The sequence below is a fragment of the Oryx dammah genome, unplaced genomic scaffold (assembly GCF_014754425.2).
Source record: "Oryx dammah isolate SB20612 unplaced genomic scaffold, SCBI_Odam_1.1 HiC_scaffold_24, whole genome shotgun sequence".
Lineage (NCBI taxonomy): Eukaryota > Metazoa > Chordata > Mammalia > Artiodactyla > Bovidae > Oryx > Oryx dammah.
In genome coordinates this window covers 69,810,620-69,825,857 of record NW_024070208.1, presented here as the reverse complement: position 1 = coordinate 69,825,857, position 15,238 = coordinate 69,810,620, and the positions used below count along the sequence as shown (strand labels likewise).

The 15,238-nt window shown below is 41.0% G+C and overlaps 1 protein-coding gene across 1 annotated transcript in view; it reads right to left on the bottom strand.

The window, feature by feature from the left end:
• LOC120883312 (multidrug resistance-associated protein 4-like) overlaps positions 1–15,238 on the bottom strand; it is a 152,642-nt gene that overhangs the window by 117,484 nt on the left and 19,920 nt on the right. Inside the window, exons 5-9 of the mRNA XM_040267351.1 lie at positions 14,164–14,388; positions 6,798–6,887; positions 5,329–5,492; positions 3,762–3,887; positions 2,321–2,570 (exon numbers count right to left, since the gene is read on the bottom strand). Coding sequence (XP_040123285.1) covers positions 2,321–2,570; positions 3,762–3,887; positions 5,329–5,492; positions 6,798–6,887; positions 14,164–14,388 — 855 coding nt within the window. The remainder of the gene's footprint in view (positions 1–2,320; positions 2,571–3,761; positions 3,888–5,328; positions 5,493–6,797; positions 6,888–14,163; positions 14,389–15,238) is intronic.

The window sequence follows — 15,238 nt, the reverse complement described above, 5'->3', positions numbered from 1 at the left end:
CAACTGCTTTCCTGGGATTTGCAAACTTTCAACAGTCTAAATACTGTTTTGCTAACTGTACTTAAAGTATTAGTTCACATCAGAACATATTATGCAATACATGAGACCCCAGTTCAATTCCTGGGTCAGGAAGACCTTCTGGAGAAGGGTTAGTCTACCTACTCCAGTATTCTTGGGCTTCCTTTGTGGCTCAGCTGGTAAAGAATCCACCTGCAATGCAGGAGACCTGGGTTTGATCCCTGGGTTGGGAAGATGCCCTGGAGAAGAGAAAGGCTACCCATTCCAGTATTCTGGCCTGGAGAATTCCACAGAATGTATACTCCATAGGGTTGCAAAGAGTAGGACACAACTGACCAACTTTCACTTTCACTCAGAACATATTAAATAATGTATGGAATAATACATTACATAATTACTATTATTACATAATTAATAATTACTATTAATGAGCTATAATGAGCTATTATTACAGCTCATGCTATATATAAATATAATCATATAATATAGTGTATTTGTTGTTGCTCAGCCACTAAGTCGTGTCTGATTCTTTGCAATCCCATGGACTGCAGCACTCCAGGATCCCCTGTCCATCACTATCTCCAAAAGTTTGCTCAAACTCATGTCTATTGAGTCAGTGATGCTATCCAACCATCTCATCCTCTCTCGTGCCCTTCTCCTCTTGCCCTCAATCTTTCCCAGCATCAAGGTCTTTTCTAAAGAGTTGGCTCTTGGCATTAGATGGCCAAAGTATTGGAGCTTCAGCATCACACCTTCCAATGAGTCCTCAGGGTTGATTTCCTTTAGTATTGGCTGATTTGATCTCCTTGCATTCCAAGGGGCTCTCAAGAGTCTTCTCCAACACAACAGTTCAAAGCATCAATTCTTCGGTGCTCAGCCTTCTTTATGGTCCAACACTCACATCCATACACGACTAATGGAAAAACCATAGCTTTAACTATAGGGAACATTGTTGGCGAAGTAATGTCTCTGCTTTTTAATACACTGTCTAGGATTGTCATAGCTTTTCTTCAAAGAAGCAAGGGTCTTTGAAATTCATGGCTGCAGTCAGCACCTGCAGTGATTTTGGAGCCCAAGAAAATAAAGTCTGTTTCTGTTTCCATTGTTTCCCCACCTATTGCCTTGAAGTAATGGGACCAGATGCCATGATCTTAGTTTTCTGAATGCTGAGTTTTAAGTCAGCTTTTTCACTCTCCTCTTTCACCTTCATCAAGAGGCTCTTTAGTTCCTCTTCACTTTCTGCCATAAGGGTGGTGTCATCTGCATGTCTGAGGTTATTGATATCTCTCCCAGCAATCTTGATTTCAGTTTGAGCTTCATCCAGCCCAGCATTTCTCAAGATGTACTCTGCATATAAGTTCAAAAAGCAAGGTTACAATATACAGCCTTCATGCATTCCTTTCCCAACTGAGAACCAGTCCATTATTTCACGACCAGTTCAACTGTTGCCTCTTGACTTGCATACAGATTTGACAGGACACAGGTAAGGTGGTTTGATATTCCCATCTCTTTCATGATTTTCCATAGTTTGTTGTGATCCACACAGTCAAAGGCTTTAGAGTAGTCAGTGAAGCAGTAGCAGATGTTTTTCTGGAACTCTCTTGTTTTTCTATGATCCTATGGATGCTGGAAATTTGATCTCTGGTTCCTTTGCCTTTTCTAAATCCAGTTTGTATATCTGGAACTTCTTGGTTCACATAATGGTGGGAATTATAAATGTGAAAAGAAGAGGGCAGCTAGAGAGAGAGGATTAAGCAGTAAATAAAGAGGGGACAGGGATGAAAAGGCAGACACAAAAGGTGGCTCAGATATCAACAAGCAAAACATCTGTGGAGGAAAGAACTCATTTTTGAACACAGAGAATTAAGTGAATCTGAGGCCACTCTTCCTGTCCAAGCAACAGGGAGCTCTCAGCAAGCTCCTCCCCTCCCGGCTCAGAGAGGACTCCTGTACCCCAGGACTGCACAGCCACTGCCTGGTCCCTGGAGTCAGCACAGGAGATGCACTCTATTTGTTTCTCCTGCTTTTAGACATTTTAGTCACTCTGCAGGCACCACTACACAAGAGCCCTGTGCTACTGATACTTATATATACCACTGCCCCTATATGAGAACCAGTCTTACGATATCTGTAACACACTCTACCTAAGAAGAAAGGGGAGTACCTACAACATTCTGGGAAGACTGCCAGCTTTGGCACTGGGAGAGCTAAATATCTCCCAACTGGAACACAGTGATACTAAACAAAAGGGCATTTTACAAAAAAATTCACTGACAACTGAAAACAATTAGTTGTCCCCAACCTTGATTCTTCGGATGCTGACAACGGCCTCTGACACCTTCTCGACGGCCATGGGGAAGTAGAGGGTGCTCGAGAACCGCAGAGCCTCAATCAGCGTCACCACCACAAACACTTGGCTGGCTGAGATCCGGTTGTCAAGGAACTCATTGGTGATGAAGGTGACAAAAATCATAATTTTGCTGATGGCAAAAAATGATGCCAAATTCATGCCCCTAAGGTAGGAACTTTTCAGAATCCTGGAAATTTCCTTCCTGAAAAGGAGAGTAGGAAAGAGGTTTTATTTTTTTATTATTATTATTATTTTTTACTTTACAATATTGTATTGGTTTTGCCACACATCAACATGAAGCCGCCACAGGTGTACACGTGTTCCCAATCCCAAACCCCCCTCCCACCACACACCATCCTTCCGGGTCATCCCAGTGCACTAGCCCCAAGCATCCTGCACCCTGCATCAAACCTAGACTGGCGATTCATTTCTTATATGATATTATACATGTTTCAGTGAAAGAGGTTTTAAAAGAAGCATCAGCATCCAAGGCATGAATTCAAGTCCTCACATGGAGACACTACACAGTGCACGCCTGGGGCTCCATCCTGACACCAGGACACACACTTCATCACCACTTCACTCTCCCAATTAAAGAAAGGCTTCATGTCACCCTTTTAAACACTGTGGGTAAATTGGACTGGGTTTGAACATTCTTTCAACAAGCATTCATAACCACAAGTCCTGGGCCAGGCTCCACACTTATGACAGAAAGACACAGTCCGTCCCTTCTAGGAGCTCATGAACTTGTAGGGGAAGAGAATAAGACACCCCAAAATTGTGAGACACCAAGACATTAGACAGAGGCAGGCACCAAGGCCCCCATGGAAGCACATGTCCTGGCTATCATAAATAGTGCTGCAATGAGCATTGAGGTACATGTGTCTTTTTGAATTCTGGTTTTCTCAGGGCATATGCCCAGTAGTGGGATGGCTGGGTCATATGGCAGATTTATTCCTAGTTTTCTAAGGAATCTCTGGCCTGTTTTCCGTAACAGCCATGCCAATTTGCACTGCTACCACAGTGCAGGAGGGTACTGTTTGTAGACTTTTTGTTGATGGCCATGCCTACCAGTGTGAGGTGATATTTCATTGCAGTTTTGATTTGCATTTCTCTAATAAAGAGTGATGTTGAACATTTTTTCATGTGTTTATTGGCTATCTGTTTGTCTTCAGAAGCATACATAATTTTTCCTTTAAAAAGATTGTAAGTGGAACAACAGGTTAAAAAGACATCTCCCCTCTTCCACTTAACCCTCCTGCCACATGTGAGGTGTGGAGTTCATAGTATTTAAGCTCATCTTCATGTGAAAACTTGATAAGACTTCTAATTTCAGTCAGTAAAAATAGAGGGGAAAATACAAAAATATGGTGTGATATGTACAAAAACTTACCTTCTCAGTCTGGTAATAAGGTCTATAAATGACTTTTCCCAAGCATTCATTTTTACTGTTCTGATGCCAGTTATGACTTCGCTCATGGTCCTGATCCTGTCATCTGTGAGAGCTGCAGTCTTACTCCTGAGGGGACAGATGTGAGATGAGCCTCAGTGACCACAAGCCAACTTTCTTTAGCAGCAGCAGCAGCAGGGGGCACAGGGAGGGACCAGGGATCCATGATTCCCTACAGCTCTTCTGTGCTGACATCACAGGAAGGTCCTTCTCAAAGTGCAAATGGAGAAAAAGACTTCTAGAAGTCAACCATTCAGCCTAATTCAAGGAGCAACTTGGAGAACTCGCAGTACTGGCTGAGGAAGACCCAAAGTAAGTCAGGTATAAACTCTCTGCCCAAGGAGGTCGCAGTTGGGCAGGGAAGGCAAAAAGACACTGAATGTAATGGGAAGACAGTGTCTGTGCGGTGATAAAATAGGAGTGAAGTGCTGGGGAGCAGAAAAGATCGGGCTGTTAATTCCACTGGGAAAGGAGAGCAAGAGCTTCAGAGACCCGGCAGCACTGGAACAGGGCCTCGAAGGATAAGGAACATCTCTCCACAGCAGACAGGAAAGGGAATTTCAAATGGACAAAAACATCACATGTAAAGTCATCAAAAAAAAAAAAAAAAAAAAACAAGAAAAATCTCAAGGAGAAAAAAAAACTTCAAAGAGCACAACACCTCCATCACCTGACAGCCTGGACAACAACCCACCTCCAACCCTCTGGGACCTGCTTCAGGTCTATCTCTACGCCATTAGGCCCTTCATCACCAGCCACTGTTCTATCACATATGCTGCTGGGACTGTGGGGCTTTACTAAGACACAGTTAATTAAGGCTGACCTTGTCCTTGAGGCACTTATAACTTAATGGAAACACTGATTTAAAAATAAGACATGAAAATAGGTACCTGAAAATCGCTCTAACATAAGAATAACAAAAATACATGCAGCTAAATTTAAGCCTATAGCATTGAAACATGTATAATATCATGTAAGAATCGAATCGCCAGTCTATGTCCGATGCAGGATACAGCATGCTTGGGGCTGGTACACGGGGATGACCCAGAGAGATGTTATGGGGAGGGACGTGGGAGGGGGGTTCATGTTTGGGAACGCATGTACACCCGTGGTGGATTCATGTCAATGTATGGCAAAACCAATACAGAATTGTAAAGTAAAATAAAGTAAAAATAGACAAGTGAAAAAGAAAAAAAATAAATAAATTTAAGCCTATAGGATTATTACTATTTAATAAAGTTTACATAACGTCGATGTAGGTACATTCTGCTTAAGGACACTCCACTTATTCAGCTATGGTAGTGGGAGGAGCCAATGAGTGCCATCTCCTTTCCCTCTTCAAGATCAGCCTTCAGCTTAAGGCTGGAGCCTCCACCTGCAAAGCCTGAAGGGTCTACAACGCACTCAAAGAAGAGACCAGAGAAGGCATTGGTTTGAACACAAGCACCAAGCAGATGCTGCATGTTACTAAGCACATATCACCTATTTTTTAAACCAGTGTTTCTCTTACCGAAGTGATGAAAACAACACCCCGAAGCAGCTTTGCAAAAGCAGAAGAATAATGAGAACCGCCATCCCGGCAAGACACGACATTCCTATTTCCATCCAGAGCAGGGCAGTCACTGCGACAGCCTGCAGCGGTCCCATCCACAGATAGTGCAAGAACACTGTTACCTTAAAAGAGAAAGACAAAGCCTTCTTAGGACTACATACAATAAAACCAGTCAGGACATGGTGTGGAAACAATCTACTCTGAAGGAACAGACAGGAATCTAAACAGAAATGATCTCAGTGAGTTTTACACCTGCTGAAGCAGAAATCCAAGCATCCACCCCAGATGATGCTGTTCCAGGGCAGCACAGGGCCGGCCTCAGGGACATCCAGGGAGAACCCAACCAGCACCACTGACAGAAGATGTTGTTTGTCCACAACACAGATGAGCTCAGGGCTTCCCCAAATTCTCTCTGTCCCAAAATTCAGCCCCATCTCCCCAGAAGAGCCTGTATTATGGTACCTACCACACTTTCCAACAACTGCTTGTGCATTTACCTTTTGGACAGGCTGTGGCCTTTCCAGGGCAGAAATTAAGGCTTATTCATCCTTCAAATTAAGTAGAGGCCTTACGTCATGTTTGATGAATGAATAATTGAAGGAGAAGTGAAAGTGTTAGTCGCTTAGTCATCCAACTCTTTGCAACCCCATGGATTATAGCCCACCAGGCTCCTCTGTCCATGGAATTATCTGGCATGATAACTGGAGCAGGGTGCCATTTCCTTCTCCAGGGAATGTTCCTGACCCAGGGATCAAACCCGGGCCTCCTGCATTGCAGGTGGACTCTTAACCACCTGAGCTACCAAGGAAGCTCCCAAACTTAAAGGCAGGATCATCTAGGAAAAAGAACTGTTCTATGCAGATCTGGCCAACAGCTGCAACACCCTGGTAACATGATCTGTTCATAAGGTAAGTGTGAAATGGGTATGATGGGACAGCAGAGGGGAGGCTGTGCATGGCTTGATACCACCCACTTGGCATATTCCTCAAAGGCTCTCTGTGAAGCAGCACTGAACAGGGCACAGAGAAAGAACAATCCCTGCCCACCAGGCCTTCATCATCCAGAAGAGGAGGAGGACAATTCAGGCAGCAACACTGACACCACATGCCAAGAAGGGCCACTACGAAACTGCTATGAAGGACCCCTATGAACACTAACCAAGCTGTCCAAGAACACTACTGCCTGCCTATTACTGAAGTATATTGCAGACAATGTCAGAAAAACAAACTTCTCATCTACAGGACAAAACATAGTATCACATCTAAGCTGCACACAGAGGAAATGAGCATTGGATAAAGAGAACCCTTGTCTTATGTCCTCAACAGAACGCTGACTGACACCAAACCCTGGCACCTGGCATCCTGATAAGCTAAATCCAGTAAGAAGAAGGATGGGAAATGGAAGAGGATCCCTCAGGGGCAGCTCACCTGATCAAACCTGTTCACATCGTTGGACAGCAGGTTGACTATCTGGCCTGTGGTGGTCTTCCCCATGGAGGAGCTACTCAGGTGAAGTGACTGAAATGAGAGAAAGATTCAGAGAATCGGATTCCTACAGTGATACCAAGTCAGTCTGAGAACATAGCAAAATGGAGTGTGTTTTCATGGGGTCTTGTGTGGTGTCAGGACGAGCAGAATGATGCCTGAAAGCAGGGCTTTGGGGACCAATGTTCATCCTTAGACAATTCAATGTGGCGGCAGCCCTCCCCACAAGGACAGCAAAGTGGGGAGCAGGAGACAGAAGCAAAACCCTCCACCCTGTTTCTCAGTGAACTTGGACCTCCCTGAAGGATAAATGAATGTAGGTTTAGACGTATGAACCAACTAAGTAATTTTCAACCAAAACCTAAACAGCATATTAAAAAGCAGAGACATCATTATGCCAAGAAAGGTCCATATAGTCAAAGCTATGTTCTTTCCAGTAGTCATGTACTGATGTGAGAGCTGGACCATAAAGAAGGCTGAGCACTGAAGAATTGATGCTTTTGAAATGTGGTTCTAGAGAAGACTCTTGAGAGTCCCCTGGAAAGCTAGGAGATCCAACCACTCAAACCTAAAGAAAATCAACCCTGAATACTCCTAAGGACTGATACTGAAACTGAAGCTCCAACAGTTTGGCTGCCTGATGCCAAGAGCAAGATCCTTAATGCTGGGAAACATTAAGGGCAGGAAGAGAAGGGGACAACAGAGGATGAGACAGTTGGATGGCATCCTTGACTCAATGGACATGAGTCTGTGCAAACTCCGGGAGATAATAAATGACAGGGAAGGCTGATGTGCTGCAGTCCATGGGGTCACAGAGTTGGACAGGACTTGGCGACTGAACAAAAACAAGATGAAAGTGGAGAGACCGCCTTAAGGAAAGAGATTAGGGGACTTGGACTATAAATCTGGTCAGTCATTAATACCAGGTGTGACACCATTTAAACACTCTGGTCTTTTTCCTCATTCTAAAACTAACCAGTATACTATTCAAAACACTAATCCTGTGAGGAACCTATGTTCTTAATGCCACTCTGCTGACTTTACAAAAATACACACACTGTGCTGTACAATCCCTTGATTTGATAAAAAGCTCTGAAAAATTCCCTAGAGAACTGAGAAATCTGAACAGACCACCTTGAGCTGTTTCAACAGACCATCAACTGGAGCCACGGATCCAAACGAAATATCATGGTTCATAAATTCTTTCTATTTAGTCTTCAAGTTAAACAGAAAAATCAATGATCAAGAGAAAATGTAAAATGATGTAGCCACAATGGAAGAGAGTATGGTATTTCCTCAAAAACCAAACATGAAATTAGTACACAGCATAGCAATTTCATTTCCCAGAATGTACCCAGAATAACTTACAGTATGAATTTCACTGGTTATTTGTGCACCCTGTTCATAGCACCATTATGTACTACAGTCAAAAGGTAGAAACAACTCAAATGTCCACTAACAGATAAGTAGATACACAGTCAGTCAGTCAGTACTCAAACTCAAGTCCATCGAGTCGGTGATGCCATCAAACCATCTCATCCTCTGTCATCCCCTTTTCCTCCTGCCTTCAATCTTCCCCAGCATCAGGGTCTTTTCCAATGAGTCAGTTCTTTGCATCAGGTGGCCAAACTATTGGAGTTTCAACTTCAGCATCAGTCCTTCCAATGAATATTCAGGGTTGATTTCTTTTAGGATGGACTGGTTGGATCTCCTTGCAGTCCAAGGGACTCTCAAGAGTCTTCTCCAACGCCACAGTTCAAAAGCATCAATTATTTGGCACTCAGCTTTCTTTAGATTCCAACTCTCATCCAAACATGACTACTGGAAAAATCATAGCTTTGACTAGACAGACCTTTGTTGGCAAAGTAATATCTCTGCTTTCTCATATGCTGTCTAGGTTGATCATAGCTTTTCTTCCAAGGAGCAAGCATCATTTAATTTCATGGCTGCAATCACTATCTGCAGTGATGTTGGAGTCCAAAAAAATAAAATCTCTCACTCTTTCCATTGTTTCCCCATCTATTTGCTATGAAATGATGGGATCAGATGCCATGGTTGTAATTTTCTGAATGTTGAGTATTAAACCAGATTTTTCACTCTCCTCTTTCACTTTCATCAAGAGGCTCTTTAGTTATTCTTTGCTTTCTGGCATAAGGGTGGTGTCATCTGCGTATGTGAGGTTATTGATATTTCTCCTGGCAATCTTGATTCCAGCCTGTGCTTCATTCAGCCCAGCATTTCCCATAATGTGCTCACTATAAGTTAAATAAACAGGGTGACAATATACAGCCTTGATGTACTTCTTTCTCGATTTGGATCCAGTCTGTTGTTCCATGTCTGATTTTAACTATTGCTTCTAACTACCACATACAAATTTCTGAGGAGGCAGGGTCAAGTGGTCTGCTATTCCCATCTCTTAAAGAATTTTCCACAGTTTGTGGTAATCCACACAGTTAAAAGCTTTGGCATTCAATAAAGCAAAAGTAGATGTATTTCTGGAACTCTCTTCCTTTTTTGATGATCCAACAGAGCTTGGCAATTTGACCTCAGGTTCCTCTGCCTTTTCTAAATTCACCTTGAACATCTGGAAGTTCACAGTTCATGTGCTCTTGAAGCTTGGATTGTAGAATTTTGAGCATTACTTTGCTTGCGTGTGAAGGGAGTGCAACTGTGGGGTAGTTTGAACATTCTTTGGCATTGCTTTCTTTGGGATTGGAATGAAAACTGACCTTTTCCAGTCCTGTGGCCACTGCTGAGTTTTCCAAATTTGCTGGCATATTGAGTGAGGCACTTTCACAGCATCATCTTTTAGGATTTGAAATAGTTCACCTGGAATTCCATCACCTCCACTAGTTTTGTTCATAGTGATGCTTCCTAAGGCCCACTTGACTTCACATTCCAGGATGTCTGGCTCTTGTCCAGTGATCACACCATCATGGTTATCTGGGTCATGAAGATCTTTTTAGTATATTTCTTCTGTGTATTGGTGCCACCTCCTCCTAATATCTTTTGCTTCTGTTAGGTCCATACCATTTCTGTCCTTTATTGTGCCCATCTTTGCATGAAATGTTCCCTTGGTATCTGTAATTTTCTTGAAGAGATCTTTAGTCTTTCCCATTCTATTGTTTTCCTCTATTTGTTTGCATTGATCACTGAGGAAGGCATTCCTATTTATCCTTGCTATTCTTTGGAACTCTGAATTTGAATGAGTATATCTTTGCTTTTCTTCTTTGTCTTTAGCTTCTCTTCTTTTCTCAGCTATTTTCAGGGTCTCCTCAGACAACCATTTTGCCTTGTTGCATTTCTTTTTCCTTGGAACAATCTTGATCATGGCCACCTGTACAATGTCAAGAACCCCCATCCATAGTTCTTCAGGCAGTTTGTCTATCAGATCTAATCCCTTGAATCTATTTGTAACTTCCACTGTATAATCATAAGGGATTTGATTTAGGTCATACCTGAATCAGTTCAGTTCAGTTCAGTCTCTCAGTTGTGTCCAGCTCTTTGCAACCCCATGGACTGCAGCACTCCAGGCCTCCCTGTCTATCACCAACTCCCAAAGTTTACTCAAACTCATGTCCATTGAGTCAGTGATGCCATCCAACCATCTCATCCTCTGGCATCCCCTTCTCCTCAACCTTAAATCTCCCCTAACATCAGGGTCTTTTCAAATGAGTCACTTCTTCGCATCAGGTGGCCAAAGTATTGGAGTTTCAGCTTCCGTATTAGTCCTTCCAATGAACACTCAGGACTGATCTCCTTTGGGATGGATTGGTTAGATCTCCTTGCTCTCCAAGGGACTCTCAAGAGTCTTCTCCAACACCACAGTTCAAAATCATCAGTTCTTCAGTGCTCAGCTTTCTTTATAGTCAAACTCTCACACCCATACATGACTACTGGAAAAACCATAGCCTTGACTAAATGGACCTTTGTTGGCAAAGTAATGTGTCTGCTTTTCAATATGCTGTCTAGTTTGGTCATAACTTTCCTTCCAAGGGAAAGCGTCTTTTAGTTTCATGGCTGCAGTCACCATTTGCAGTGATTTTGGAGCCCCCCAAAATAAAGTCTTTTACTGTTTCCCCATCTATTTGCCATAAAGTGATGGGACCAGATGTCATGATCTTAGTTGTCTCAATGTTTTCCCTACTTTCTTCAACTTATGCCTGATTTTGCCAATAAGGATATACACTATATTGTATATACATGTGAAGGAATATGATTCACCTTTAAAAAGGACTTAAATTCTGACATCTGTTCCAACATGGATGAATCTTGAAGATATTGTACTACATGACATAAAATAATAAACATTATATGATTTCATTTAAATGAGGGACCTAGAGGAGTCAAATTCATAGAAAGATGTAGTAGAGTCGTGATGACGAAGAGGAGGTGACTGGGGAGTGAGTATTTAATTAGTGCAGAGGTTAAGTTTTGGAAGAAGAAAAAATTCTGAAGATGCAGACTGGTGATGGCTGCAAAAGAATGTGAATGTATTTAATGTCACTAAATGGTGCACTTAAAAACAGTTAAAATGGTAAATCTTATGTTGTGTATATTTTACCACAATTGTTAAAATTATGAACCAAAGCTAAAAGTAATTTTATCAAAAGGTAAATAAATGACAAATGATCTTTATATATGATACTTCTCCCAAAATCATTCAAAATCACAAACTATGACTATGAGCTTAGCAGCCATCCCATTTCTAACACCCAATCTGATTTCTCTCCAGGACCAGGGGTCAGGAGGCGGAGCCTAAGTATGAACCACAGATGTTCATAGGGGCATTTCAGAGCTGCTCAGCAGCCCCAGCTTTGCCCTAAGAAATCAGCCTACCTGTTACCTGCATCTCAGTAGGAATCTAGATGCAAGCTGTCCACGAGGAAATTCCCATGTTTCTGGAATTTCAGGTTATGTACACAGTTTCTGACTTTGAAAGAAATAATTATTTTAGGCTAATTAAGCCAGTAAATGAACACTTAGGGAGATGTTCACATTTACATAAGCAACATCCAAGGTCAGATCAGAATTTCCCAAAAGAAGCATTCCAAAGTGTTAGTGGGAAGAGGAAGAAAACCAGGTGGACACTGGCTCACCTGTGCAGCAAAGAAAGAGCTTTGTTTGACTAAACATCATCTCAAATCTAACTTAAGGTTTTCACAGTACAGCTCTGGTGAAATTTACTGCATACTTATGGGAGGTAAGCATGATCTGGACAGATAAACATCTAGCTATTTTTTGAGGCGTTGGGGGCTCCAAAATCATTGCAGATGGTGACTACAGCCATGAAATTAAAAGATGCTTGCTCCTTGGATGAGAAACTATGACAAACCTCAGTTCAGTTCAGTTCAGTTCAGTCGCTCAGTCTGACAACCCTAGACAGCATATTAAAAAGCAGAGTCATTACTTTGCCAGCAAAGATCCATCTAGTCAAAGCTATGGTTTTTCCACTAATCATGTACAGATGTGAGAGTCTGACTATAAAAAAAGCTAAGCACCGAAGAACTGATGTTTTTGATCTGTGGTGTTGGAGAAGACTCTTGAGAGTCCCTTGAACTGCAAGGAGATCCAACCAGTCCATCCTAAAGGAAATCAGTCCTGAATATTCATTGGAAGGGCTGATGCTGAAGGTGAAACTCCAATATTTGGCTACCTGATGTGAAGAACTGACTCATTGGAAAAGACCCTGATGCGGGGAAAGATTGAAGACGGGAGAAGAAGGGAATGACAGAGAATGAGATGGTTGGGTGGCAACACCCACTCAAAGGACATGAGTTTGAATAAACTCTGGGAGTTGATGATGGACAGGGAGACCTGGTGTGCTGCAGTACAAAGAGGTCTCAAAGAATTGGACATGACTGAGCAACTGAACTGAATTTGTGGGGAAATCTGAGTTTTTTGTCTACTAAATGGTACAAGGTGCAAGAGAATAACAAAGATGATGATGACTGACAATGAAGACCCTTAACTAGCCCTGAGTTCACAGTCCCAAGATTTAACAACATTTTACTAAAGGAAAGATGGGAAAAACACATCCTACATTTTGCCCAGAAAAGTATTCCCAAGAAACAGAAGCTCTAGATAAGTAGCAAATAATAAGAGAAGCAAAATTTTTCATTTAAACTTTTTGGTTTTAGCTTTCAATGAGGATTTTGTTTACTTGTAGTAAAAATTAAATATATTTAATATGTGCAATGTAATGTTTTGATGTAAATAAACATTGGTAAACACTACAGTAGAAAAACAAACAAACATACGCCATCATCACATGTAGTTACCCTTTTGTATGTATGGTGAGAACACTTAAGATCTACTCTCTCTGCAAATTTCAACTATAAAATACAGTTATATAATTTTTTTTCTAAAAAAATGTAAACAGCCCAGGGCAAAGAGACATCCAAGATCAAGTTTATAAAGAGCCCTTCAGCTTGTAACACTGGTGTATCTGTGGCAATTCCTCTATAAAATCACCGAAAATCCTTATTTCTTTTAAACTAGTTAAGACCACGGTGAACTATGGAATAATTCTGCAGCATTTCTCAATACAAAATCACTGAACACGTTAAATCAGGTCTTATTAAAAGTGCTAAAATGCATACTTAAGAAAAAAGAAACACTGAATTAAATAACTTCAATGAATAGCAACAAATTCTCACCAAAATACTAAAAACAGTAAAAACAGCATAAGATTTCAAGTTTCATCCCAACATTCAGCTCTATTCTTTAATACCATTATAAACAATCATAACTATAGAATATAGTGAGCAAGTCTATGTTTGGCATGGATTCCATATATGCTTTTTTAGTTCACACAATTATATTCAATATGATTAGATAGGTCATTTAAAAATAAAATCATTTCCTTTCTCAAATACATTTTTTGCTCCTAGATTTAATTTTATAAATCCAATCACTGAAGTTTACTTCTAAATACAACTTCAATGTAAAAGAAGGTTTTAATGAACAACAAAAGTTCCACAAATACAGCTATGTGATTTAAGTATGAAAACATTGAAAACCAATTTGATAATCAGAATTCATTACAAGCTGAGTGGATATTATGCAACAACCTGTGGATAAAAGTTATCAAAGGCAGTCCTGACCCAATTTCAATGCAAAACTTTTCATTATTTACTGGTAAAGTTTGCTTAAATGACAAGAACAAAATTGGCCTGATGCAAATAGCAAGCTTCTCTAGGAAGGTGTAAATGATCCCAGTTACAAAATTTTAGTTTTCAGAGAACTTTCCCAAAATGCTTCTGATGCTTGAGGGGAGGTACACACCATGGTACCGAGTGACACTCACCTTGCGGTAGATCATGTGGCACATGGCTACTCTCAGCCTCATCCCCATGCGCTGAATGTGATAGAAGTACAAGTGGTGCAGGACAGCCCACACGAGCACGCAGGCGCTCAGCCCTGCCGTGTAGCCATAGGCTTCGTGCAAAGTGGCAGAATCACTGGAATCATAATTTTCAATATAACTAACCATTTTCCCCAAAAATATGGGTTGAACTACTCTGGTGCCTTCCTGAAAGAAAAAAACATTAATTAGAAATACAAGTGATGTCAGTTTTTCTTAATACAAGCTTTACTTTTATTGTTAGCATGTTAAAAAAGCCATCTTGAGAAAACGCTACATTCATGGCTAATCTAAAAGAAAAATACACAGATCCACTATCTCAAAGAAGACAGGCACACAACAGTGTTAGTTTTAACGTAAGCCAAAATCTTACAAAGACAATAAAGCCTTAGTATTGGGTTGGCCGAAAAGTTCTTTTGGTTTTTAAGTAAAAATAAAAGGCACATTTTTCATTTTCACCAAGAACTTTGTTGAACAACCTTTTCAAAGTTCTGTTCCATTACTTAACTTCTTCCATTTTTCAGGCAATTTCCTAATTTCATCTTCCCAAAACTTTGTATCTTTTTGAGGAAAACTCTGTATCTATTTCAGGTGCCTTTTACAGTCTTCCAGAGAATTAAAATTTTCTTCCAGTAAGAAAATTTTGTAAAAAACAAAATAAATGGAAATCTGAAAGTGCAATGTCTGGCAAATAGGGAAGATGAATTAGATCCTCCAGGTCAGGCTGTAACAGTTTCTGCCTGGTCATCAAAGAAACATGTGGTCTTACATTATCCTGATGGAAGATAATGCATTTTCTGTTGGCTAATTTCAGACACTTTTCATCAAGTGCTGCTTTAAGTTGATATAATTGGGAGAAGTACTCATTGGAATTAACTGTTTGGTTTTCCGGAAGAAGCTCATAATAGAGGACTCCCTTTCAGTCCCACAATATACATAACATCAACTTCTCTGGATGAAGACTGGACTTTGATGTGGTTGGTGGTGGTTCATTTCACTTATCCCATGATCTCTTCCA